The 25,399-nt window shown below is 36.1% G+C and overlaps 1 protein-coding gene across 1 annotated transcript in view; it reads right to left on the reverse strand.

Annotated features, from left to right (window-relative positions):
* The window catches only part of LOC132419216 (ubiquitin carboxyl-terminal hydrolase 9X-like), a 145,878-nt gene that overhangs the window by 107,164 nt on the left and 13,315 nt on the right, over positions 1–25,399 (reverse strand). Inside the window, exons 2-9 of the mRNA XM_060003206.1 lie at positions 18,518–18,768; positions 10,335–10,480; positions 7,598–7,677; positions 4,596–4,708; positions 2,951–3,169; positions 1,509–1,624; positions 1,076–1,327; positions 862–1,000 (exon numbers count right to left, since the gene is read on the reverse strand). Coding sequence (XP_059859189.1) covers positions 862–1,000; positions 1,076–1,327; positions 1,509–1,624; positions 2,951–3,169; positions 4,596–4,708; positions 7,598–7,677; positions 10,335–10,480; positions 18,518–18,610 — 1,158 coding nt within the window. The 5' untranslated portion in view covers positions 18,611–18,768. The remainder of the gene's footprint in view (positions 1–861; positions 1,001–1,075; positions 1,328–1,508; positions 1,625–2,950; positions 3,170–4,595; positions 4,709–7,597; positions 7,678–10,334; positions 10,481–18,517; positions 18,769–25,399) is intronic.

Here is a 25,399-nt window from a genome sequence, read left to right on the forward strand (position 1 = left end):
GTAAATTTAAATTTACAAATTTACATTTTCTTCATCTGTCAAAAGACTGAGAACAATTTAAGACTAGTGGACAATATTTTGAGCAATCACTCCTCAACATTCCACAAAGCAGGCAAATGGGAGACAGGAGAGCTGACTCCCAACACTGAATCTGAACCTGGCTCTAGGTTGTAATACTTCTCAGTATCAACTATATGTCCTCAAAGAACCTTTTATCACAGTTTGATCATTTATACTACTAAACTGAAGACTCCTTTAAGGTAGAGATTATTCTTCACAGATAAACCCCAGTGCTGGCACAGAATATACATTCAAAAATTATTACTGAATAACTTATTACTATAACTTACTGTATGCTATTCATTCCAATACTAAAATATACAAAAATATCTATCATACATCAATGTCAAAATGATATAGATACAGGTGTTCTAAAAATGAAGTTATTAAACTCATGACATTACCTGTAAAGATTTTATTCCTTTAAGTATAATCTCCATTTTAAAACTTCTAAACTGAATTTGCAAATTTATCACCACACCAATTCATTCACTAGATTCCAGCACGGACCCCCTCTAAAGATCACCTCTATCCACTTCATTTATCCAAACCACCAAACTAACTACATCATGAACACCTACCCACATTTAATAATGATAAATTTACCAAAGACACAATACGTTAGCCTATCACTTCCAAATAACCAATCATTTGTAATTACTGTTATAAAGAAAGTTTTAGTATTTAATAGCTCACAATTAAGTCAATCTCCTAATATCAGGTTAGATTTTGTTCTAACATTAACCGGTACTAGTTTTCGTTAAGCAGATTCTTATTCCTAAAAGAAGCAAAGAGGCTTACTGCCATTCGCTCAGCTGTCAGCCACTCTTCCTCCTCAGGATGACCATGTCGATGAGTATAGTATGATACACTAGATATCACCTTATTAATTTCATTCAGTGCATTCATCTTTCCATTAAAAGAAGAAATCTGCAATAATCTGTAAGAAAAATTTGGATTGAGTATCACTACAAGAAACCAAGCAAGTAATTATTTACAGAAGGAAATCTCTTACCTGAGTATCATTTTCAGTCTAAAAATTTCTAAATTTTTTACAGTTTCTTCTTGTCCTGGAATCCTTGAAGCTAAATTCTTCAGAGATTTAATAATCATTGAAAGGGCATCATTTTTGGTTTCATTCTTTGCTTCTTTTTTCAGTTCTTCATCAGTTAAGTTTTCTAAAAATTGTGGAACTATTTCTATAATTGGAATAAAGTACTTTTTCACTGTATGTTGACTGAGAAACTCATAGCATTGTCCAAATGGTCTGAAATAAGGAAAAAGCAATACTTTTGTGATATCCAGTATTTTTACCAAGACTTAACTACCAAACTAATTTCAACACTTAAAAAAAATTAACAGAATAGAAAACTGAAATTCAATTATTTTCAAGGCCATAAAATAAATCTCTACAGTACAATGAATATTAATTTTAAAAATTAACTTACTTAATAAGGGCTGCAATTATTTGAACGTTTAATGCTGATCCATTAGTAAAACGATCATGCAAAATCTGGAACCCATTTAATGTGCCAAATTTATTGATGAGATCCACGAGCCAACCCTGCAATAGAGTCGATGAGTTAATTTTTTCCTTTAAGAATGGAAAAAGCTACTATTTGAAATACCTTTGTTTGAAATAAGAAATTCAATAAAATAATTATGTAAAGCTGTGTTTTAAAAGAATACAAAATATTTGTATTAAATGGTCACAGAAATATTTATGGAGACTTAGAACTTTTCCTATTGTATTCTGTTCTCTGTATTGCTTGAGCCAGAGGCAGCACAGGTTTAATTTACGAAGTAGTTCCTAGTGGCATGGCTGGTATTTGTTCACATCCCATATGTCTGGTGAACAGAAATTAAGTTTTCGTAGCTAAAAACACAGCTATAGAAAGATGTAAATGAGTTTAAACATTATGTAAATATAAAAATCATATTGTAAGCGTAAGTGCACAAGAAAGACCTTTAAATCTTATCTTTTAAAAAGCCAAATTTTACGGGAAAAAATATTAACAGAAACAAAAATTAGGAACAGAGGCCTTTTAACTAACAATCTGAGGCAGAAATAATTTCTACAAACAGAAAATAATTACAAACAGAAAAAAAGTATTCAAAGCACATGTAAAATGCTAGCTGAAGACTACATTGGTATATCTCAATTCTAGCTTTGATAGTAACCTATTACGAGCCTCCTGTAAATCAAGTTTTTTTCCTGAATAAATGCACTATAGCATTTTCCTCCCATTTTATTTCCTACCATAACCCTTATTTAAAGGGTTAATATAGAGACTGACAGTAGGAAGACTTCCGAATAGGAAGCTTGAAAGCATTGGTCTTGTTAAATAACTTTATAGGAGCTCTGAAAATCAGTCCACATTTTAGAGCAACCAAGCAAATGCTCAATCAAGAAGAAGTCACATTCAAAAGTTAGGCAATTTCATTGTGTTTTTACTGACAAATGCCTACTCCTTCCCCAAAGCAACATAGTTTAAGGGAAGCAATGGTCTAATCTTTAATCCTTTTACATAAACTGGAAAGGGCAGAGAGGACTGAATTTGCAACATTAATAAACTGTGGGCTGCCTGAGAAATTTGTTTCTATTGCCTACCTTGCAGATCAGACAAACAAAAGGAGCTTGGAACTCAGGATAGGGAAAGCGACAGAAAGGAGCAGGGACAGTTCAAGAAAACCACAGAAAGAACTACAGATACACAAGACTTTGCGGCAAACTACTGACTGAGGAATATAAGACAACTGTGAAGGCCCCAAGAAGCAGCATGTAACAAGGTTATGTGCTGATCATTAAGTTAAAAGGAGGTTAATGACTCTACAGTTTTATGATAAAACCATTTTAATATTTAATTTTGAAAATAACAAACCAACACACTTTTGGCGATCGAGGATCTGAGGAACGAGCAAATAACTCATCTTCAGGCAATTGAGCACTTGTGGAAACTGATTCACATGGACGTGTACCGTTGTAGATATGGAATTTGCAATGAGGATTTAAGGCCATGGCGAGAAGTTCTAGAAGTGGAAACCAGTCTTGGGACAACTTGGCCACACAAAGTTCCACTAGGCGATGGGTATTGTTAATAATGCACCTCTGTTTATATTGGGGGTGGAGAAATTGATTCAGTAAGAGAAGACATTGCAATTTCAAACAATGAAACATTAAAATCTTGTTAATAATGATCTCACAACATTTTTCTATACATATGATCATTTAACAAATACTGAGATCAAACTGATATATCAGTAAAATAAATTTATACTTACTCACTTCATAATAGTATTGCACCCAATTTCAAAAGATATTTGAGAAGGGTTACAAACGAAGTAGGCACCAGAGGTTGTCTATTTCTGCTCTATGTGCACAGGAACATGCAAATTACCATTTTCTTTTTTTGGAGTTTCTACTCTAGAGGCAGTAATTCCAAAATCCATGACTTAAACATTTTAAGTCATGTAAATTAACAAAGACCCAAAGATGTGTAATCTAAGCCTCAATTCAGAACTCACAGATCCTTCCCAAAATGTCTATTTCTAGAGCTAAAAATTCACATCAAATCAGAAAATGTAAGGATTTATATAATAAGCCACAAGTATTTGTGGGAAATGTCTAAGTTATACTTTCTAGGTTGAAATTCACAAAAAAAGTATATGTTTACTTCATAACTTTTGAGTAATTCCATTTTATAAATAACCAGAGGTTTGGAATAATTATAGTGCTTCAATGCTTCTATTAAGATGCATACTTTTTCACTTTCAAAATCTCTGGAATATGAGGGTATCTTAGAATTAATGGTAGCTTGAATTAATTTTGTCCTAGACTGAAGGTGTTACCTTAGAGTACTTGTGTTTCCTGATGCAGTCACTTGAAGATACAACCAATCTTAGACTACTTTAAATTCTGTTTGACTTCTGCTATTAAAACTGAGTTCGAATTCATACCACAAACTTGTGGGCATACTAGTTTTTTAAATTCCCAGGGATGATTTTCTTTCTCTCTACTCACTGCCAAGGTTAAATTGTGCAAGATATCTTGCAAGATATCATTTCTACATGATGAGTTTAATTACCAGCTACATTTTCAATGAAATTGTACACACCCTTTGGTAGCCATCTATACTGGGAGTCTCCTATTATATTCCCCATTTGGGGTATTTAGCTTTCTTACTGGTAAATAAATCAGGGGGACTCTACCAATCACCAACACATATTGGATTCGCCAAAAGGTTTGTTTGGGTTTTTCCATCACATCTTATAGAAAAACCTGAACAAACTATTTGGCCAACCCAATACATTTGATGAAATATGGTATCTTACATAAGGTCACAGGGACCTGGGGTTCCAGGTGAGAGATGAAGCAAAGGTTTCATAACTCAAAATGTCAAGCCCATTCTAAAAGACCTTTAACTGAATCAAATACATCAGCAGAGTTGATACATTATTCACAGTAATGTTTTCCAGACAAACCCACAGGGATCACCATGTAAACCTGAGTCTCCAAAATAAATTATAAGACTCACATGAATTTCAAACTTCCAGCCACTCACTGCCTCATCCATAAGGATTTTAGTGAAAGATATTGTTAGCCCATCTCTGAAAAAACGTTGGCATGCTTCACTTTTAACATCGAGACCTAAGAAAAGGTGAAAAAATTAAACCTGACACAAAGTAAAAAGTTCTCTGGCCAGTTATATCATTAAACTGTTTTGAACTATTATGGTTTCCAACTAAAAAATAGTACTGTAGCTTTTGAAACAAGGTAGGGCATTACCAAGAGAGGTTAAATGGTAACTCATTTACACTGAAAACATGTAACTCAGAAAAATGAATTACTATACTCAATAAACTTCAGTAACACTGAGTTGTATAAAACTATATCAAATTAATGAATGCGATGAAAATGCTCTGAAATTAGGCTTTTAAACTAGACTTTAAAACAAAGACAATTACTGGGTAGACAGGGAATACAAACCATTTGTTTTTACTCACTGAAAGTAACAGTTCAAACTTTTAAACAGTGACTTAAAAACTTCATTTGCCTGTAAATTATTTATCATCAAATTTAAAAGATGAGGGGCTTCCCTGGTGGCGCAGTGGTTAAGAATCCACCTGTCAATGCAGGGAACACGGGTTCGAGCCATGGCCCGGGAAGATCCCGCATGCCACGAAGCAACTAAGCCCGTGCACCGCACCTACTGAGCCTGCGTTCTAGAGCCCCGAGCCACCACTACTGAAGCTCATTCACCTACAGCCTGTGCTCCGCAACAAAAGAAGCTGCCACAATGAGAAGCCCGTGCACCACAAAGAAAGGAGCCCCCGCTCGCTGCAACTAGAGAGGGCCCACGTGGAACAACAAAGACCCAATGAAGGCAAAAAACAATAAAATATGTAAACAAATAAATTTACTTGAAAAAAAATTTAAAAGATGAATCCTGTCTTTCTAATTAGTTCTCTCACTTCTTGGCATCTAAGAATTTTCTTTTTACTTTTGTGTGATTTAATAGAGCAGACTCATGTGCCTTCATCCAAAAAGACAACTTGTAACTCCTCTTAACTCAGAAACTAAATTAGTACAATAAAGTATACTGTGCTTTCGATTATATACTTATTGGTATGTCAGTTAAACCCAGGATCTTCCATAAAAATGTAAACTTTGCTTCATACAGTAACCATGACCCCAGAAAAAAGTGGAGAAAAGCCCCTGAAAATGATATACATCCACTGAATGGCAATGCTATTAAACTAAGTAGCATTTTCAGTTTTTGTTCATCACATATTGTCAGGACCTAAAACATGTCTAGTACATAAACCCTTCAATAAATAAATAAATACAACCCAAACTAACCACAATAAAATTTTTTTGAGTGTTGAGAAATATTTTTTATCTGGTAAGATATTTTCATAGGACACTAGATTATGTCTGTAAGATTTTTTTTTAAAAATCATGAGGGCTTCCCTGGTGGCGCAGTGGTTGAGAGTCCACCTGCCAATGCAGGGGACACGGGTTCGTGCCCCAGTCCGGGAAGATCCCACATGCCACGGAGCGGCTGGGCCCGTGAGCGATGGCCGCTGAGCCTGTGCATCCGGAGCCTGTGCTCCGCAACAGGAGAGGCCACAACAGTGAGAGGACCGCGTACCGCAAAAAAAAAAAAAATCATGAAACATTCTTTAAATGTTAGGTCTCTATAAGTTAAATAAAATTATTACCCTTGCCATGGAGTCAGACAGATTTCCCAAGGCATCACAGATGTTAAAAATTTGCCTAATGACATTACACTCAGTAAATACATCTGTGGATAGCCCATTTCAACTCCTCATTGGATGAACCAGAAAATATAATGCTACTGCCCTTTGTTTTGGCCTTTAAGGCCTTAATCAAGTACAATATACAACAAAAATTAGTCATTTGCTACAAGAATTCAGGTGCACCTATTAGTAGAAGAAAGTCATTGAAAAATGATGTGTTGCAACACAAAACTTTTACATCTGGTAACAGATTTTGTTAATTGCTTTAAAACACACACACACACACACACACACACACACACACACACACACACAAAACACCCTTATTTCCCAAGACTTTTTATCTTTCTCAGAAAAAACCTTTGTGTTTAAAAAAATGTCAAACATAAAATCTTGACAGCTTATTACAAAGACAATAACAGATGGGGCTTCCATTAGCATGTCATTTGATTCACTGGCTTTTTAGTAAGTGATTCAAATGGCTGAGTTAAAATATTTTTTACTGAATTATTTTGCAAATTAACATATTTCTCAAATATAAATGGTTTAGGTACCAAAAAAGTACTACAAAAATATCTGAAGTCATATGGCCACACAGTGTTTTTAAACTGTAAAATATTCTATAATGTTTTACAGTTTATAAACTGTAAAATATGCTATAATGTGTACTCTTTCACATAACAGATTTTTTAAATCTATTACATTCTAAAAAATGTTTTTGACTTTTGAGTAACAACTTCTTTCAAAACATAAAACAACAGATCCTGTTCTAAGAAACATGAATAGTCATATAAAATTCTGCATTACATTTTAAAGGACTCAGAGGTCCTTAAAGGCTGTCTTAAGGTTTCTATGAACATTCTGCTCTAAGTTTAATATACATAAGCCCTACTAGAAAGTTTAGCGATATAGTGTAGTCTAGGATTTTATAATTGAAAAAAACAAAGCCTTCAAAAACAATGTGGGGCCTTCGCTGGTGGCACGGTGGTTGAGAATCCGCCTTCCAATGCATGGGACATGGGTTCGAGCCTGGTCCGGGAAGATCCCACATGCTGCGGAGCAACTAAGCCCATGTGCCACAAATACTGAGCCTGCGCTCTAGAGCCCGTGAGCCACCAACTACTGAAGCCCATGCGCCCCCTCTTGCCACAACTAGAGAAAAGCCTACGCACAGCAACAAAGACCCAACGGAGCAAAAAATAAATTAATTTTTTTTTAATGTGAAAAAATATATAATAGCCTACATAATAAAAAGTACAGTAAAATATAAACTCACCTTTTTTACTAAGATCAATAGCAGCTTCTAAAAGCACTTCTAATTCCCCTTTCGGCAAAACTGGAACCACCCATCGAGGCCTAAAAATTATCATAGAGTTTTAAAATGCTGCATTCTTTGAGCACAAATGAAATACCATAAATAACTTACCTACTGTAATTGCTTTTACTATGAAAAAGTGAAGAAACCCTGACTATATTATGTACTCATCATAAAATTTAAAAAAGAGATTCGCAAATTACTTGCTTGGTGCTACTGTATTTACACACACAATTTTTTAAAGTACTAAAACTACAGACATAGCATTAAGGGAGAATTCCTTTAATAACTTTCACAGACCACTAAAACTAAAAATAATTATTAAGTGTATACCTGTTGTTAGGGTTAGTAGGAAAAGTGTTCTTTTGAGGTTCAGGTTTATTAGTGAGAAAAAAACAAGTATGACAACCCTTTTCTTTTGTCTTCTTCACAACAGACAAAAGAAATGAGAAGACAAATGGCTGGTTTCTCAATTCACCTTCACAGGACGATCTATCAACTTCTCCTGAAGATTATGGGACTCATATGGTCTCCAAGCTTTTATACAATAAGTATACTTCAACATCAAAGCAATGATACAGATACCACCATATCCAATTAGTATTTTCCCCAATATCAAAAAAGCTCAGTCATTTAGGAATATATCCACTACCAACCCACTACTTCCCCTAAAGAACTTACTTCTATCTATCCCTTAAACCCTTTCCTGAATTATAGCAAATTCCCAAATATTCTTATTTTGATAAAGATTTCTTATTACAAATCATCTGTTAGACATAAATTGATACTACCTTTTTGGGTTACTTTTAGTTACAGAAAAGCATCTTTTTTAGTTCCCTGCCACTAAGGATTTACTATAACTCAGTCCTCTGGTTCTAATTAGAAGTACACTCTAGTAATAATAACAAGCATCAGACAAAGTAAACAATAATACAATCTCTTACAGTAATGTGCTATACAGTAGGACCCTGTCGTTGATCCGTAAAAAACTGGAAGTAATAAACTAGAAAAGCACTACTTTATCAGCATGGCAACTGGTAATAATGAGAAAAAGTGGACTCCTATAGAAAATGGACATCGTAGAAATAACAAAAGTCACTTAGCAACTCTAGTAGTCAGTATACCATGAAGAAACGAACTGCATAAACACTCAAAAGGAAATATCCACATATAGTTCTAGGTAAGAAACATACCAAGTAACATCACATATCATCATATTTTAACAGCTTTATCCTTATCATCATTGTCTTTCAATTTTAAAAACTCCATACACAGGGCTTCCCAGGTGGCGCAGTGATTGAGAGTCTGCCTGCTGATACAGGGGACACAGCCTGTGCCCCGGTCCGGGAAGATCCCACATGCCGCGGAGCAGCTGGGCCCATGAGCCATGGCCACTGAGCCTGCACGTCCAGAGTCTGTGCTCCACAATGGGAGAGGCCACAACAGAGGCCCGTGTACCAGAAAAAAACAAAAACCAAAAAACTCCATACAAATGCCTGCATTAGGAACAATGAGTTATGAAGTATTTGGTAATGACTAAAATGTGAAGGCTATTAAGAAGACAGTAAGGGACTTCCCTGGTCATGCAATGGTTAAGAATCCACCTGCCAATGCATGGTGGACATGGGTTCAATCCCTGTTCTGGGAAGATCCCACATAGCGCGGAGCAACTAAGCCCGTGAGCCACAACTACTGAGCCTGCACTCTAGAGCCCGCGAGCCACAACTACTGAAGCCCACACACCTAGAGCCTGTGCTCCGCAACAAGAAAAGCCACCACAATGAGAAGCCCTCGCACTGCACACAACAAAGAGTAGCCCCCGCTCACTGCAACTAGAGAGAGCTCACATGCAGCAACGAAGACCCAATGCACCCATAAATAAATAAATTTAAATATATATTTTAAAAAAAGGACAGTAAGATGACTGTGACATTGAAGTCCACTTTTTCTCATTTACTACCAGCTGCAATGCTGATAGGTTTTTTTAGTTTATTGCCTCCATTAAAAAAAAAAAATTAAAACTAACCCTAAGGTTAGAAGAGGGAAGGACTGGGAGTTTGGGATTAGCAGATGCAAACCATAATACATAGGATGGCTAAACAACAAGGTCCTACTGTATAGCACAGGGACTTATATTCAATATCCAGTGACAGGGACTTCCCTGGTGGCGCAGTGGTTAGGAATCCGCCTGCCAATGCACGGGACACGGGTTTGATCCCTGGTCCAGGAAGATCCTACATGCTGCAGAGCAACTAAGCCCGTGCGCCACAACTACTGAGCCTGTGCTCTAGAGCCCACAAGCCACAACTTACTGAGCCCATGTGCCACAACTACTGAAGCCTGCGTGCCTAAAGCCTGAGCTCCGCAACAAGAGAAGCCACTGCAATGAGAAGCCTGTGCAGCGCAATGAAGAGTAGCCCCCACACAATGCAACTAGAGAAAGCCCGTGTGAAGCAGTGAAGACCCAACACAACCAAATAATTAATTTTTAAAAAAATCCTGTGACAAACCACAATGGAAAAGATGACAAAGAATATATATGTGTATAACTGAGCCACTCTGATGTACAGAAGAAATTAACACAACATTGTAAATCAATCATACTACAATAAAATAAAACAAAAACAGCAAACCCAAAATGAAACAAAACAAAAACACACAACCAACCAACAAACCCCACCCAAAACAACGAACTTACCGGTTGATCATGTCATCCAACTTTGCCAGGTCAGTATGTGGAAATGCAGGTTCCTCATCTTCGTGCTGTGGTGGAGCATCACCTTGACCTTGTTCATCTGGACGAGCTGGTGGGGAATTCTCATTGAAGGAATCAGGTGATGAGGCCTTAAAATTAAATATTATAGATTTAAATTTTTATAACATGTACAATATTTAGCAATTCAGATGCCAACACAGGTTATGTGAAAATATAAATTTTTATTGTCAATATATATCTGTAAATATTTGACAAAATGGAAATCACACGGATATCTTTTCCTGTCAACCTATGAGTATTCTTCCACATAATTAAGAACCCTACAAAAGTTAATTCATAGCTACACTGTACTACATGAATTAACCAGATTAAAATTAGAGAACATCAGTTTCTGTAATGTTTACTGATAATACAATATAGTTGTACTGAACCTCCGTAATTACAAATCTTTATGCAAAGTGTGGAAAAGAGTAACTTTTGAGGCTACATTACAGAAGTCATCATAACTTCTGGTGACTCTCTTAGAGCTATCTTTCCGGAAAAAGTTAAGTACCATGTCCTGAAGACACTTGTAACAGTGTCTTGAAGGCAATGTGCACAGGTACAGAGGCCCATGTGGTAAGGAACTGAGATCCCCAGCCAAAAGTCATCTGAGTGAGCCACTGTGGAAATGAAGTCCCCACCCGAGTCAAATCTCCAGAAAACTATAATCCAAGGTGACATGCTGACCGCAACCATAAAAAAAGATACTGAGGCAGAGCCAGTCAGCTAATCCACTCTCAAATTCTTCATTCACCAAAACTGTGAGAAAAGGGGTGTTGTTTTAAGTTACAAAAAAAAAAAAAAACAACTTAGCCATAGGCTACATAAAATATAGATACTTAAATACAAGTACACAAAAAAGAAGAAAGTAAAAGTATAGGAAGAGACTGCTGGTTTCCAGTCCAATATGTAAGGAGCCTGTAAGCTGTCACTCCTTACTAACAATTAAAAGAGCTAAATAATATTGCAGTACACTTGAAACTAACACAACACTGTAAATTAACTATACTTCAAAAAGAACCAGTAAGGGAATATTTAAAAAATAAAAGAGATGAATAAAATGAAAATCAACAACTCTTCTCACATTGAGCAGATAATTAAGGTCAAAGGGGAAAACTGCTGCACACAAAATCAAAATAGAGTTGGGGGGGACACAAAGAATCAAAAATTACCAGAGCAGAAAATCACAAGCAGAAACCTCCATGGAAACCAGACCAGTAATCCCTCTCTTAGCTGCAGTTTTGCTTTCTGCAGTTTCAGTTACCCACAGTCAACTGTGGTTTAAATCTATGGAATGGAAAATTCAAGAAATAAACACTTCACAAGTTTTCAAATTGTGGGCCCTGAGTAACTTGATGAAATCTCAAGGCATCCTGCTCCTGCCCAACCGGTCCTGCACTGGACAAGAATATTATCACTTTGGTTATCACCTGGCTATCAGATTGTCCTCGTAATGCAGTGCTTGTGTTCTTACAAGAAGCCCTTATTTTACTTAATTATCACCACCAAGCACAAGCATAGTGATTCTGGCAATTCAGAAATGCCAAAGAAAAGCTGTAAAGTTCTTAAGGTGAAAAGCTGAAAGTTCTTGAATTAACAAGGGAAGAAAAAAAATCATATAAGGCTACTAACACCTATGGTAAGAATGAATTTTCTACCTGTGAAACTGTGAAGAAGGAAAGAGAAATTCATGCTAGGTTTGCAGTTCCACCTCTAACTGCAAAAGGTATAGACACAGTGCATGATAAATGCTTAGTTTAGATGGAAAAGGCATTACATTTGTACAAGGTGTTTTTTTGTTTGTTTTTTGGTTGTTTTTTTTTGCGGTACTTGGGCCTCTCACTGTTGTGGCCTCTCCCGTTGCGGAGTACAGGCTCCACACGCGCAGGCTCAGCAGCCATGGCTCACAGGCCTAGCCGCTCCATGGCATATGGGATCTTCCCGGATCGGGGCACGAATCCGTGTCCCCTGCATCGGCAGGCGGACTCTCAACCACTGCACCACCAGGGAAGCCTGTACAAGGTGTTTTGAGAGACCACATTCACATGATTTTTATTATAGTATGTTATTACTGCAATTTTTCTATTTTATTTAATTATTTATTTATTTTAGGCTGCCATGTGGCATGAGGGATATTAGTTCTCCAACCAGGGATCAAACTTGTGCCCCCTGTACAGGGAGGTCAGAGTCTTAACCACTGGACAGCCAGGGAAGTCCCCAACAATTGTCTATCTTATTATTAATAAAATTGTACACCTCTTACTGTGCATAATTTACAAATTAAACTTTATCATAGGTATCAATGGTTAGGAAAAAGCACACTATATATACAGGGTTCGGTGCCACCTGAAATTTCAAGCATCCACTGTGGGTCTCGGAATGTATTCCTTGGGGATAAGGTGCAGGGGAGGGATACTACTGTACTGGGATAAGAAAACCTAAACTGTTAATTCATTAACTGCTGGAAGCAGAGTATGGAAAGTCTGAGAGTTTAAAAACTCCAGGGGGGTCTAAACTTAAGGAAACCCCCACACTTTTCTGAGTTTTACTTCCAGAAGTCCTATCAAGTTATCACAGTGAAGATCAGAGAAAAATTCCCTTGTGTTTGAAGGAGGAGGAGGTGGTACAAAGTAGCCATTCTGAAATATGTCCCCAAGCATTCTGTTCTTAATAGCGCCTATCCTCAGGAAAAACTTTTCCAGAGCCTAATCGCCTAGGTTTTTATCAGAACCTAACCAACCCGAAATAAGGAAAACAGCAAATTCTAGCCTGCTATATAGGCTTCCACGAGGGGAAAAGAGAAACACCCAATACTAGCCCTCTCCAGTAATCCTGTCCCTCCTTACTACCATCCAATATAGTATGTACAGATTTCAACAAAAAATTACAAGGCATACTAAAAGATAATCAACATAGCTTGAAGAGACAAAGCAGGCATCAGACTCAAATACGGGAGGGATGATGGAATTATCAGATCAAAACTTTAACTACAGCTAATGTGCCAAGGACACTAATGGAAAATGTAAACATTAAAGAAGATATGGGTAATGTAAGCAGAGAGATGACATTCTAATAAAGAACCAGAAGGAAATGCAAGCGATCAAAAATGGTGTAACAATAATTTAGAATGCCTGTGATGGGCTCCTTAGTAAACTAGACACAGCTGAGGAAAGAATCTCTAAGGTTAATCATATGTCCAGAGAAACTTCCAACACTGGAAAGCAAAGAGAAAAAAGATAAGAAAAAAGAGGAACAAACTGAAGGACTACTACAAAAGGTGTAACATGTGCATACTTGGAATTCCAGAATGCAGAAAGAGAGAAAAAAAAAAAGAAATATTTGAAACAATGACTGAGAATTTTCCCCAAATTAATGTCTTACACCAAAGTACAGATCCAAAAACCTCAGAGAAAAACAAGCAGGATAAATGTTTGAAAAAGAAAGAAAGAAAAGCACCTAGGCATATCATATTCAAACTGCAAAAAGTAAATGGTAAAGAAAAATCTTGAAAGAAGTCATTAGTTGGGGGGCTGGGGAATCTTTCCTATAAATGAGCAAGGATAAAAGTTACAGCAGGCTGGGACTTCCCTGGTCATCCAGTGGTTAAGACTTCACCTTCCGGGCTTCCCTGGTGGCACAGTGGTTGACAGTCCGCCTGCCAATGCAGGGGACATGGGTTCGTGCCCTGGTCCAGGAGGATCCCACATGCCGTGGAGCGGCTGGGCCCATGAGCCATGGCCGTTGAGCCTGTGCATCCGGAGCCTGTGCTCCGCAATGGAAGAGGCCACAACAGTGAGTGGCCTGCGTACTGAAAAAAGAGAAAAAAAAAAAAAAGACTTCACCTTTCTATGCAGGAGGCATAGGTTCAATCCCTAGTTAGGGAGCTAAATAAGCTCCCACATGCCTCTAAAAAAACCATAAAACAGAACCAATACTGTATCAAATTCAATAAAGACTTTAAAAATGGTCCATATCAAAAAAATTATTTAAAAAAAGTTACAGCAGACTTTTCCTCAGAAGCCATGAAGGAAAAATAACCCCACAATATTTCAAGAGTTAAGGGGGTAAGAGGGGGAGGGATTAATTGGGAGATTGGAATTGACATATACACAGCACTATATAAAATAGGTGACTAATAAGGAACTACTGTATAGCACAGGGAATTCTACTTAATACTCTGTAATGACCTATAAAGAAAGGAATCTATAAAAGAATGGGTACATGGATATTTATAACTGATTCACTTTGCTGTACAGCAGAAACTAACACAACATTGTAAATCAACTATACTCCAATAAAAATTAAAAAACAAAGAGTTAAGAGAAAACAACCACCCATCTAGAAATCTCTGTCCTGGAAACTAACATACTTCAAAGTGAAGGAGGAATCTTTAAGACAAAATTTAAGGGGATTTATAGTCAGTAGTTCTGCCTTGCACGAAATTTTAGGTTTTTCAAAGAGAAAAAAAGTGATACGGGTCAGAAACTCAGTTCAACATAAAGAAAGGAAAAGCATTAGAAAAGGAGTAAGTGAAGACAAAATAAATACTTTCGTTATCTTAGTTCTTATGTGAACTCATAATGTGTCCAAAATAATGTAAGCAACAATATATTTAAGGATAATAGATTTGGGGTGAATGAAATAAATAATGGCAGTGATATAAAGAACCAGAGGGAGGAGTTATGAATAATTTATTATAATGAACTTAAACTACCCATATAACTGTTATCGTGTTATTTGAAAGTGAATGTGCAGATTAGTTAGAAACGTATACTGCAAACACTAAGGTAACCACTATAAAGGAAAAAAATTATGACTGATATGCTAAAAAAAGGAGAGAAATGAGAATCATAAAATGCTCAATTAAAACCACAAAAGGTGGAAAGTGGCACACAAAACCAGGAACAAAGGACAAGAGCAATGAACAGAAAACAGTTAACAAATACAGAAGGTATTAATCCAATTATTTCAATAATCACTTTAAGCATCAGTAGTCTAAATATACTAATTAAAAGACAAAGATTGAGTGGATCAAAAGCAAAATTTGGCCTTCCGTGGTGGCGCAGTGGTTGAGAGTCCGCCTGCCGATGCAGGGGACGCGGGTTTGTGCCCCAATCCGGGAAGATCCCACATGCCGCGGAGCGATTAGGTCCATGAGCCATGGCTGCTGAGCCTGAGTGTCTGGAGCCTGTACTCCGCAACGGGAGAGGCCACAACAGTGAGAGGCCCCGAGTACCTCAAAACAACCAAAAAACAAACAAAAAAACACCTTGTACAAATGTAATGCCTTTTCCATCTAAACTAAGCATTTATCATGCACTGTGGCTATAACTTTTGCAGTTAGAGGTGGAACTGCAAACCTAGCACGAATTTCTTTTTCCTTCTTCACCAACAGTGAGAGGCCCGCATACTGAAAAAAAAAAAGGAAATTCAACTTGATGTTGCATTTGCTGAAAACTGTCTAAAAGTTTACATACTAAAAACAAATATAAAGTTCAAGGAATGAAGAAACATATAGAAATAGACCCATACCAACAGTCAACTGATCTTTGACAAAGGAACAAAGACAATAACAATGGTGAAAAGACATCCTTACAATAAATAATGTTGTAACAACTGGATATCCACAAGCAAAGTAATGAATTCAGAAACAAGACAATACACCCTTCAGGATGAAAACTCAAAGTGGATCAGAAACCTAAATGTAAAACACAATACTGTAATCCTCCCAGAAGATAACATGCAAGTGAACCATAATGTAAACTATAGAGTTTGAGTGATAATGATCTGTCAATATAGATTCATTGATTTTAACAAGGATGGTTGTGGTGCAGGGTGTGAGGGTAGTATAGGGAGGTACTCTATACTTTCTGCTCAAGTCTGCTCTAAACCTAAAATCCCATTAAACACAAGTAAAAAGTACAAAAGAGAATAACTTAAAACAGTAGTACCCAGGGGAATTAATGAAAGACGACAGTAAAAATAACAAATGGTGTTTAAAAAAGAAAAGGATGAGATATCCTTCATAACAATAACTTTCCACCCTCCCTGCAAAGTGGTGCACCTATACTAATATGTGAGAGTTAGGCTTTGAGGTAGGAAGAGTTACTAGAGATTAAAGAGATCTCTAGGACTTCCTTGTTGGCGTAGTGGTTAAGAATTCGTCTGCCAATGCAACGGACACGGTTCGAGCCTTGGCCTGGGAAGATCCCACATGCTGCAGAGCAACTAAGCCCATGCGCCACAACTACTGAGCCTGAGCTCTAGAGCCCACGAGCCACAACTACTGAGCCCATGTGCCACAACTATTGAGTCTGTGCTCTAGAGCTCACAAGCCACAGCTACTGAAGCCTGCACACCTAGAGCCCATGCTCCTCAACAGGACAAGCCACCACAATGAGAAGTCCAAGAACCACAACAAAGACCCTATGCAGCCAAATATAAAATATATAAATAAATTTATAAAATTAATTAAAGAGATCTCTACACACATAAGAGGTGTGCACGTAAAGATTAATGAGTCAAAAACCCCCTCCCCGCAAAATCACTATTTTCAATGTGAATGCATCTTACTGGTTCAAAATATGTCTAGCTAAAATTAATATAGCATATAAAAGTGGAATGGGCAAGCCCACAATCCCAGGTGGAGATCAACAGAATTCTCAACGAGTAATAAAACCAGCAGATTTAAAACAAAATAAAACAAGGTTATATAAAACATATGCAATGAATACTGAGAAAACTGGAAACAACTGACATGCATAATGAATGTTACAGCATACATAATATATAGTATTTTTGCCAAGCAGAAGTGAAATTAACCCTATGTTGAGTAACATACCAACCCTCAAAAAGTTCCTAAGTGTGGCATCACTGAGAATAGATTCTCTAATAACAGAGGAATTAAGCTACAAACCAATGACAGAAAGTTAAACAGAAAATCTCTAACTGCTTGAAAACGAAGCATGGTGTTTATAAAGAATCCTTACAAAGAAAGATTACCATGCAAATTTTAAAATGTTAACTGAGTAACACTAACCATAAACATATCAAAAGTTATGGGATACAGGGTTTCCCTGGTGGCGCAGTAGTTGAGAGTCCGCCTGCCGATGCAGGGGACACGGGTTCGTGCCCCAGTCTGGGAAGATCCCACATGCCGCGGAGCGGCTGGGCCCATGAGCCATGGCTGCTGAGCCTGCGCGTCCGGAGCCTGTGCTCCGCAACGGGAGAGGCCACAACTGTGAGAGGCCCCCTTACCACAAAAAAAAAAAAAAAAAAGTTACAGGATATGGTTTAGCAAAAATTTATAGTATAAATTGCGTGTTTTAGAAAATGGAAAAAGTGAAAGAAAAGCTGAACAATTATTTAAAGTTCATTATCAGGAAACTAGAAAATGAACAACAAATTAAACCCCAGGAAAACAAAAGGAATGATCTAATGAACATGAAAAAAAATTACACATGGGAGGAAAAAAATAAAAGGCAATACCTTTCCAGAACTCTATTTTGCAAAGTTTAATGAAACTGATTAATCCCCTAAGACATAATAAATACAAATGACCAATATCTGATATTAGAATCAAAGAATTAATGTTAATTAAGCTTTGAATAAATTTATTTTATACAAATTCTTCCAGAGAAAGGAAAAAAACTATTTCCGTGTAGGCCAGCACAAAACTTTGGCACTAAAATCTGTCAAACTCTTTACTTACATTATTTCATTTATCTTCATTTTAAAGACGTGGAATTTTTAATCTAAAGATATGGAACATCTGAAGATTAGATATTATATTACTTAACCAGATGCATAAGGTACATGTGGGTACAAAGATGGGATGTCAACAAAAACAGCTGACTTGAATCTATGCTGATAACTAAAGGATACAATGACTGATTTAACTCTTTTGCCCTCATGCTCAGAGGGCCTTACATATAAAATAAAGTAGAGGTACATTCTCAAGCATACGTACAGTACGGTTCCTTTTACTAAGAACCTCAGTGACTTTTTTAAAGTGTAACTTAAAATGACAATAGCTTTTATGATTACTTTACAAATTATTCAGGACATCTGGCCATCGTTTACTAATCCATAGCACCCAAGAAAACACAGCCTTCATTACCTACCTGATTCTGGAAGGGGGGCTGAGACTGTCCATCAGGAGCCTGGCCCTGGCTGTCATTCCCTCCTACTGGAGAGCCACGAGTGGTGGCAGTCATACTCGACACAGAACAGATTTTTGCTATTTTGTCTGTTTATTTAGTCGTCGTAAGAGAAGAAATTATAGTCCACTTATAAGAGTTGAAGTACCAGCATATGTCAGCCTTAAATATCTCCAATTCAAAGATAGACCATCTTGCAGAGACCATTTCATTACCTAAAAGTAGAAGGGAACAAAAGGTATACTTGTATTAAGTATTAAAAAAATAATGAATCGTTCCAATTTTAATGTGTATGGTAATCACGTCTTTACAATCAGTAAGAGATGGCTATAAAAATGAAATAAATAGAAGTGAAAAAGTAAAATTTTTATAAATATTGTTACTCAATAAATTTACATTGTTGTACCAGTAGTTATAACAAGAAAACATAAAAGTCTTAATATTAGATACAATATTCCAGAAAAAATACAAAGTTCTTAGTTATCTTTTACTTAACAAAAGAATCTATAAAATGCCCATCAAATACTGAGAAAATATAGATACTTAAAGGTGTAGACTGCTCTTAAATAAATAAAATGAAAAGCCAATTAAGATAAAACATGATTTCATAAAGGTAGGATTAGAGGGGGAAAGTAGATCAAGAAAACATCTGAAGTATCCATACAGATTACATAAATACATATACACACACATATCTCCACATGGTCACTTGAAGATCACAGAGTCTTTCACTTTTGTTTTGCCATATTTAAACATTCTCATTCAAAAACTTTATATGAAGTAGACAATTATTAAAACAAGAGAAATTCGCTATCATCTTTCGTTGAGTTCTTCTGTTGCTAACAAAAGCTATTTAATTTTTTCTTACAACTCAAAAAAATCAGCCACCCATTCAATTCTAATGTTCTTTTTGCCCTTTTACCTGGGCTACTGATCCCACTGTGTATGTTCCGTGTGTAAAAAGGCCTTGGTCTTAAACTTTGGCTTCTCCATTTCTTTCTGGATCCATTTTTCTTGGTCAAAAATATGCTTAAAACTCCTCTAGCGAAAGTCACTGATACCTGTCCTTCAGGAATTTCTTGAAAAAAATGTCTGTCATTCCTCTTTCTCATCATCTGGTTTGTGTTCAAAATTGCTTTTAAGGAAATCGTCTTAAGGGAGTTCCATGGCTGACTGAAAATAAGGCATTTCTAAACCTACAATGAAAGCTTTATGTGTATGGGTGTTTTGCGGAGGACAAGAGAGATGACACTTGGTCCAAGAGCAAGACTTAACTAAGACTTTCATAACTGAAGTTACACAGATTTTGTGAAATTTGTTCTATGAATTAGGAACCTGAGGCTCTAAGAAATTGAGTGATTTAACAAAGCACAGGTAAGAAAGTACAGAAGCCTAGAATTAATCCCATCTCTCTCTAAAACACTACTTCCTGGGGTGGGAGGTGAGGGGGTCCTACTTAAATTTTTCTTCACACACTTTTCCCTTGCATAGTATTCTCTTTGGCATTTGACGTTATTCGAACTAAAATATCTTAAAATTGTATTCATCTGTCATTTTATGTCTGCCCTTATCTCTCTATCCAGAGGTACATGTTAAGTAATTTAGCAAGGGGAATAAATCATTCTCAAAAAACAGGGTATTATTAGGGTAAATGGAAACAAAGTGACCATGCAATCTCCCTTCCCTCAAATAAAACACCTTTCTCCAACATCACAGACCCATTACTTCTCACAAAGCCTCTGTGTTTTGTCTAGGGAGAAACTCTGCACTACAAAGATACAATACCCTGAGACACAACTGAGCAATTGAGTAATTATTCAAATCATTTGAAATGTAATTCAAAACCGCAATGTTAGATACTTCCTTTAGATCACAACAGCATTTCTGTCATATTCAAACTCTAGTAGTTCAACATATTCTAGGAGTAGGAAAGTATCATCTTTCTCTAGATAAAAGTTAGTACTAGGAGACTGATGTCAGCAAGATGGCAGAATATGAAGCTCCAGGCCCTAGATCTCCCTCAAAGACAAGTTAACAGCAATATGTGGATCAAAATATAATTGTAAGACAGCCAGAAACTGGTTAATATGGGGCTTCTGGACCCAGATGACTGCATGAACAACAGAAACGACAACTGTGAGGAGGATAAGAGTTCATGAAGTTTGACTCACACTGGGTCATTCCCCAACCCAATGTAGCTCAAAGTAAAAGAGAAAAAATAATACCCAATTCCTTGCTCCAACTGACTCCTTTCTCAGGACAGAAGGAATAAAGTGGAACTTAGGTCTAGATTTCCGGCTTTCCTAGGGATTTCCAAATGGCCTGACAGTGGCATAGTGTTCGAGGCCACTGAAAACAGATGAGTGCCACAGCATGTTATAGCAGAACTCTGCAGTTCAACAGGGAAGACAGGAGGAGCAAGAGATTAGTTAAACTGAAACCAAGAACTCTTAATGAGAAACATGGAAATGAACATGGCCAAATGAACATGGCCAAATGAACATGGCCAAAAGTACCCACATATAGTTGGAGAAAAGCACACAAAGCCAAAGACATGAAGGCCCAGGAAGGTCTGAAAGATCTATCTGGGCTGACTGGTGAAGGTTTCCCCTACAGGAAGCCAGTCAGTAAAGACTGGAACCAGCAGCTATTTTCTCCAATGCCCAAAATCTCAACAACAAAATTATAGAACACATGAAAACATTAGGGATTAGGGAAATCTGACCTAATCAAAAGAAGAAGTCCAAAAAACCAACCCCGTAGAAGAATTTCTTTAAACCGTCTTAAAAATGCAGAATGACATGAAAGAGAACACGGATAGATAACTAAACAAAACCAGAAAATTATACAGAAACAAAATGAGAATTTCAACAAGGAACTCCAAGAAGTAGACAGCCATGCCAAGACACCTAATAATCAAACTGTTAGAAGTCAGACTAAAAGAGAATCTCAAAAAGAGCAAGAGAAAAATAACTTGTCACATACAAGAGAACTTATATATGATTATCAGAACCTATATATGATTATCAGAAATTTCTCTAGCAGAAACCTGCAGGCTAGAAGAGTGATGATATATTCAAAATGCTGAAAGAATTTCGCCAAATGTTTTTCTGCAGCAATTGAGACTATTATGTATTTTTTTCCCTTATTGTTAATTTGATTATATTTATTTTCATATACTGAACCTACACTCTACACTCCAGGAATAACTCCCACTTATTCACTGTGTATTATCATTTTAATATGCTGCTGAATTCAATTTGTTAGTATATTGTTGATTATTGTATATCATGGTTTACAAGGGATACCCGTCTGTAGGTTTCTTATAGTGTCTTTCTCTGGCTGAAGTACCAGGGTAATGCTGGACTCAAATGAGGAGCATTCCCTCCTCAACTTTTAAAAAAATTTTAGAATGATTGCTATGATGTTATTTGAATGTTTGACAGAATTCACAAGTGACATCATCAGGTCCAGTGCTTTTCTTTGTTGTAAGATTTTTGATTACTGATGCATTCTCCTTACTAGTTTTATGTCTATTCATGAGTTAGTTCTGGTAGGGTTAATGTTTCTAGGTATTTATCCACTTCTACTTTACTTAACTTGGTGATGTATAATACTTCATACCGTTTTCTTAGAATCTGACATATTTTGCGACCAGGTGTCATATCTCCAGTTTCATTTGATTTCAGCAATTTGAGTCTTCTCTTCATTATTATTCCATTTGTCAATTTTATTGATCTTTTCAAAGAGCAGTTTGGTTTCAGTTATTTCCCTATTTCTTCTCTCTTGTCTTTTAATTCAGTGCTAATCTTTATTATTTACTTCCTCTTGCTAATTGTGGGATGAGTATCTTCTTCTTCTAGTACCTTAACTTGTCAAGTTAGGTTGTTGATTTAAGATCCTTTTCTTTTTTAATATGTTTTACAAACAAGGGAATTAGAGATCAATATCCCTGATGAATACTGATGCAAAAATCCTCACCAAAATACTGTACTAGCAAACTGAATTCAACAGCACATTATGGATTATACACCACAACCAAGTAGGATTTTCAAACCAATCAATGTAATATACCACATTAACAGAATAAAGGGAAAAATACCAATGATCAACTCAACTGATTGAGAAAAAGGGTTAGACAAAACTGAACACCCTGCTATGATAAGAAATAAAAAAGCAAGAGAAGGAAACTCAACATAAAAAGCCATATATGAAAAACTCACAACAAACATCATACTCAATACTGAAAGCTTTTCCTTTAAGATCTGGAATAAAATAAGGCTGATCACTTCCACCACTTCTATTTAATACAGAACTGTAACTCTGAGTCAGAGCATTTAGGTAAGAAAATTAATTAATTAGTTTAAAAAGGCATCCCAATCAAAAAACAAAGATAAATTATGTCTGTTGGAGATGATATAATCTTGTATGTAGAAAATACTAAAGCTTCCACAATATAAATTAAAAAGTGTTAGAACTAATTAACAATTTCACTGAACTTGCAAGATACAAATGATTTTGATTCTTAAAAATCAGTTCACTAACAATGAACAATCCAAAAAGGAAATTAAGAAAACTTAAGAATAAAATTAACCAAGAAGGAAAGATTTCACGTACCCTGAAAAACTACATTTCTGAAAGAAATTGAAGACATGAATAAATGTAAAGATATCTCATATCGCAGACTGGAAGACTTATTAAGATGTCAGTCTACAGAAGCAACGCAACCCTTATCAATACCAATATCTTCAAACAGAGTGTTTGAAGATAAAGAAAACTCCATCCTAGTATTTATACGTAATGTCAAGCCAACTCCTAAATAGTTAAAACAGTCTTGAAAAAGAACGAAGTTGAAGGTGTCAAACCCCCGATTCAAGACAAACTACAAACCTACAGTAATCAAAGCAGTATAGTTCTGACATAAAGACACACATGTAGACTAAGGAATAGAAAGGTCAGAAATAATCCTCAATCATATGGTCAAATGATCTTCAACAAGAGTACTAAGAACATTCAATGTGAAAAGAATAATCTTTTAAACAGATGTTGCTGGGAAAACTGAATATCCACTGAATATTTACATGTAAAAAAGAATGTAATATATTGACGTAAAATACCACACACAAAAATTAACTCAAAAAGGATTAAATATCTAAAACCCCAAACTATAAAACTCCTAGAACAAAACACAGGAGAAAATATTCATGACATTAAATGTGGCAAAATTTTCTTGACAAAAACACCAAAAGCACAGGCAACAAAGCAACAATACATAAACTGATCTCAAACTCAAAAAATTCTGTACATCAATGGACACAATCAACAATGTGAAAGGCAGAATTGAACAAATCAACCTGTAGAACTGAACAAAAAATGTAAAAATCATATGTGATGTGGGAGCAATACCCAGAATATTCAAGAATTCTTATAACTCAACAATAACAAAATCAAATAACCTGATTGAAAAATGGGCAGAGGACTCAAACATTCTCCAAAGATGATGTACAAATGAATAGTGAGCATATGAGAAGATACTCAGCATCACTAATCATTAAAGAAATGTAAATCAAACCTCGATGAGATATTGGCCCACACCCATTAGAATGGCTACCATCAAAAAATCAGAAAACAAACAAAAAGGAATAAGGGTTAATGAGGCTGTGGACTAACTGGAACTCTTGTACACTACTGCTGGGAATGTAAAATGGTGCAACCATCATGGGAAATAAACATGGCAGTATCTCAAAAAATAAAAAAATAGAATTACCATATGACCCAGCAATCCCACTTTTGCGTATATATGCAGAAGAACTGAAGGCAGAGTCTCAGACAGATATTTGCAAAAATGTGTTCACTGCATCATTACTCCTGATCACCAAGAGGTATAACCAATTACCAAATTACCCACTGACAAATGAATGGATTAATACAATATGGTATTCACACACAGTGGAATACTAGTCAGCCTTAGAAAAAGTAAATTCTGACCCACATGACAACATGGATAAACCTTGAGGACATTATGTTAATGAAGTAAGCCAGTCACAAAAGGACAAATAACTTATGATTCCACTCAAATAAGGTATGTAATCAAATTCAGAGAGACAAAAAGTAGAAGGGTAATTGCCAGGAGCTAGGAGAAAGGGGAAATGGTTATTGTTTAATGGTATCGTTTCACTTTTACAAGATGAATAAAGTTCTGGAAATGAATGGTGGTGGCTGCATAACAATGTGAATGAATGTACTTAATGTCACTAAACGGTATAGCTGAAAAGAGGAAAGTGCTAAATTTTCTTATGTATGTTTTAATACAATTTAGATAACATACATATAATCTGGACTCAGTAGATTCAAGCAGTATAACAGAAAAGCTCAACCTATACTTAGCCTTCATGAAGCTAACTAAACCTCACTGCTCTTGTAAACCATTCTAAGACAGTAAACAATAACTATCTTAAACTACTTACAAACTATTTTGCAATTACTATTATAAAAATATACATGAAACACTGAGTTAAATGCATATAATAGTTTATTCTGTACTATGATTCAGTAAGCATTTTTAAGTCCTATGTAAAAGAATAAGGTAAAGTATAAAAGTACCTATTTCTAAATTAACACATTTAAATTTTAATACAAATATTTAAAATTAAAACTTGAATTGCTACAGTGCATTCGGTTAAGGCTGAAGGCGTATCTTTAATGTACTGGTACTCTGGACGAGTATCTTAAACAAAACAGCAATTCCTAATTATTACTTCCCTGTCATGCATGATGAGCCTCATATGCTATCTATGGGCTTATTAACATATGTCTACGATCATATACATGCAATGCTAAAATGCA

The sequence above is a fragment of the Delphinus delphis genome, chromosome Y, assembly GCF_949987515.2.
Source record: "Delphinus delphis chromosome Y, mDelDel1.2, whole genome shotgun sequence".
NCBI classification, from domain to species: domain Eukaryota; kingdom Metazoa; phylum Chordata; class Mammalia; order Artiodactyla; family Delphinidae; genus Delphinus; species Delphinus delphis.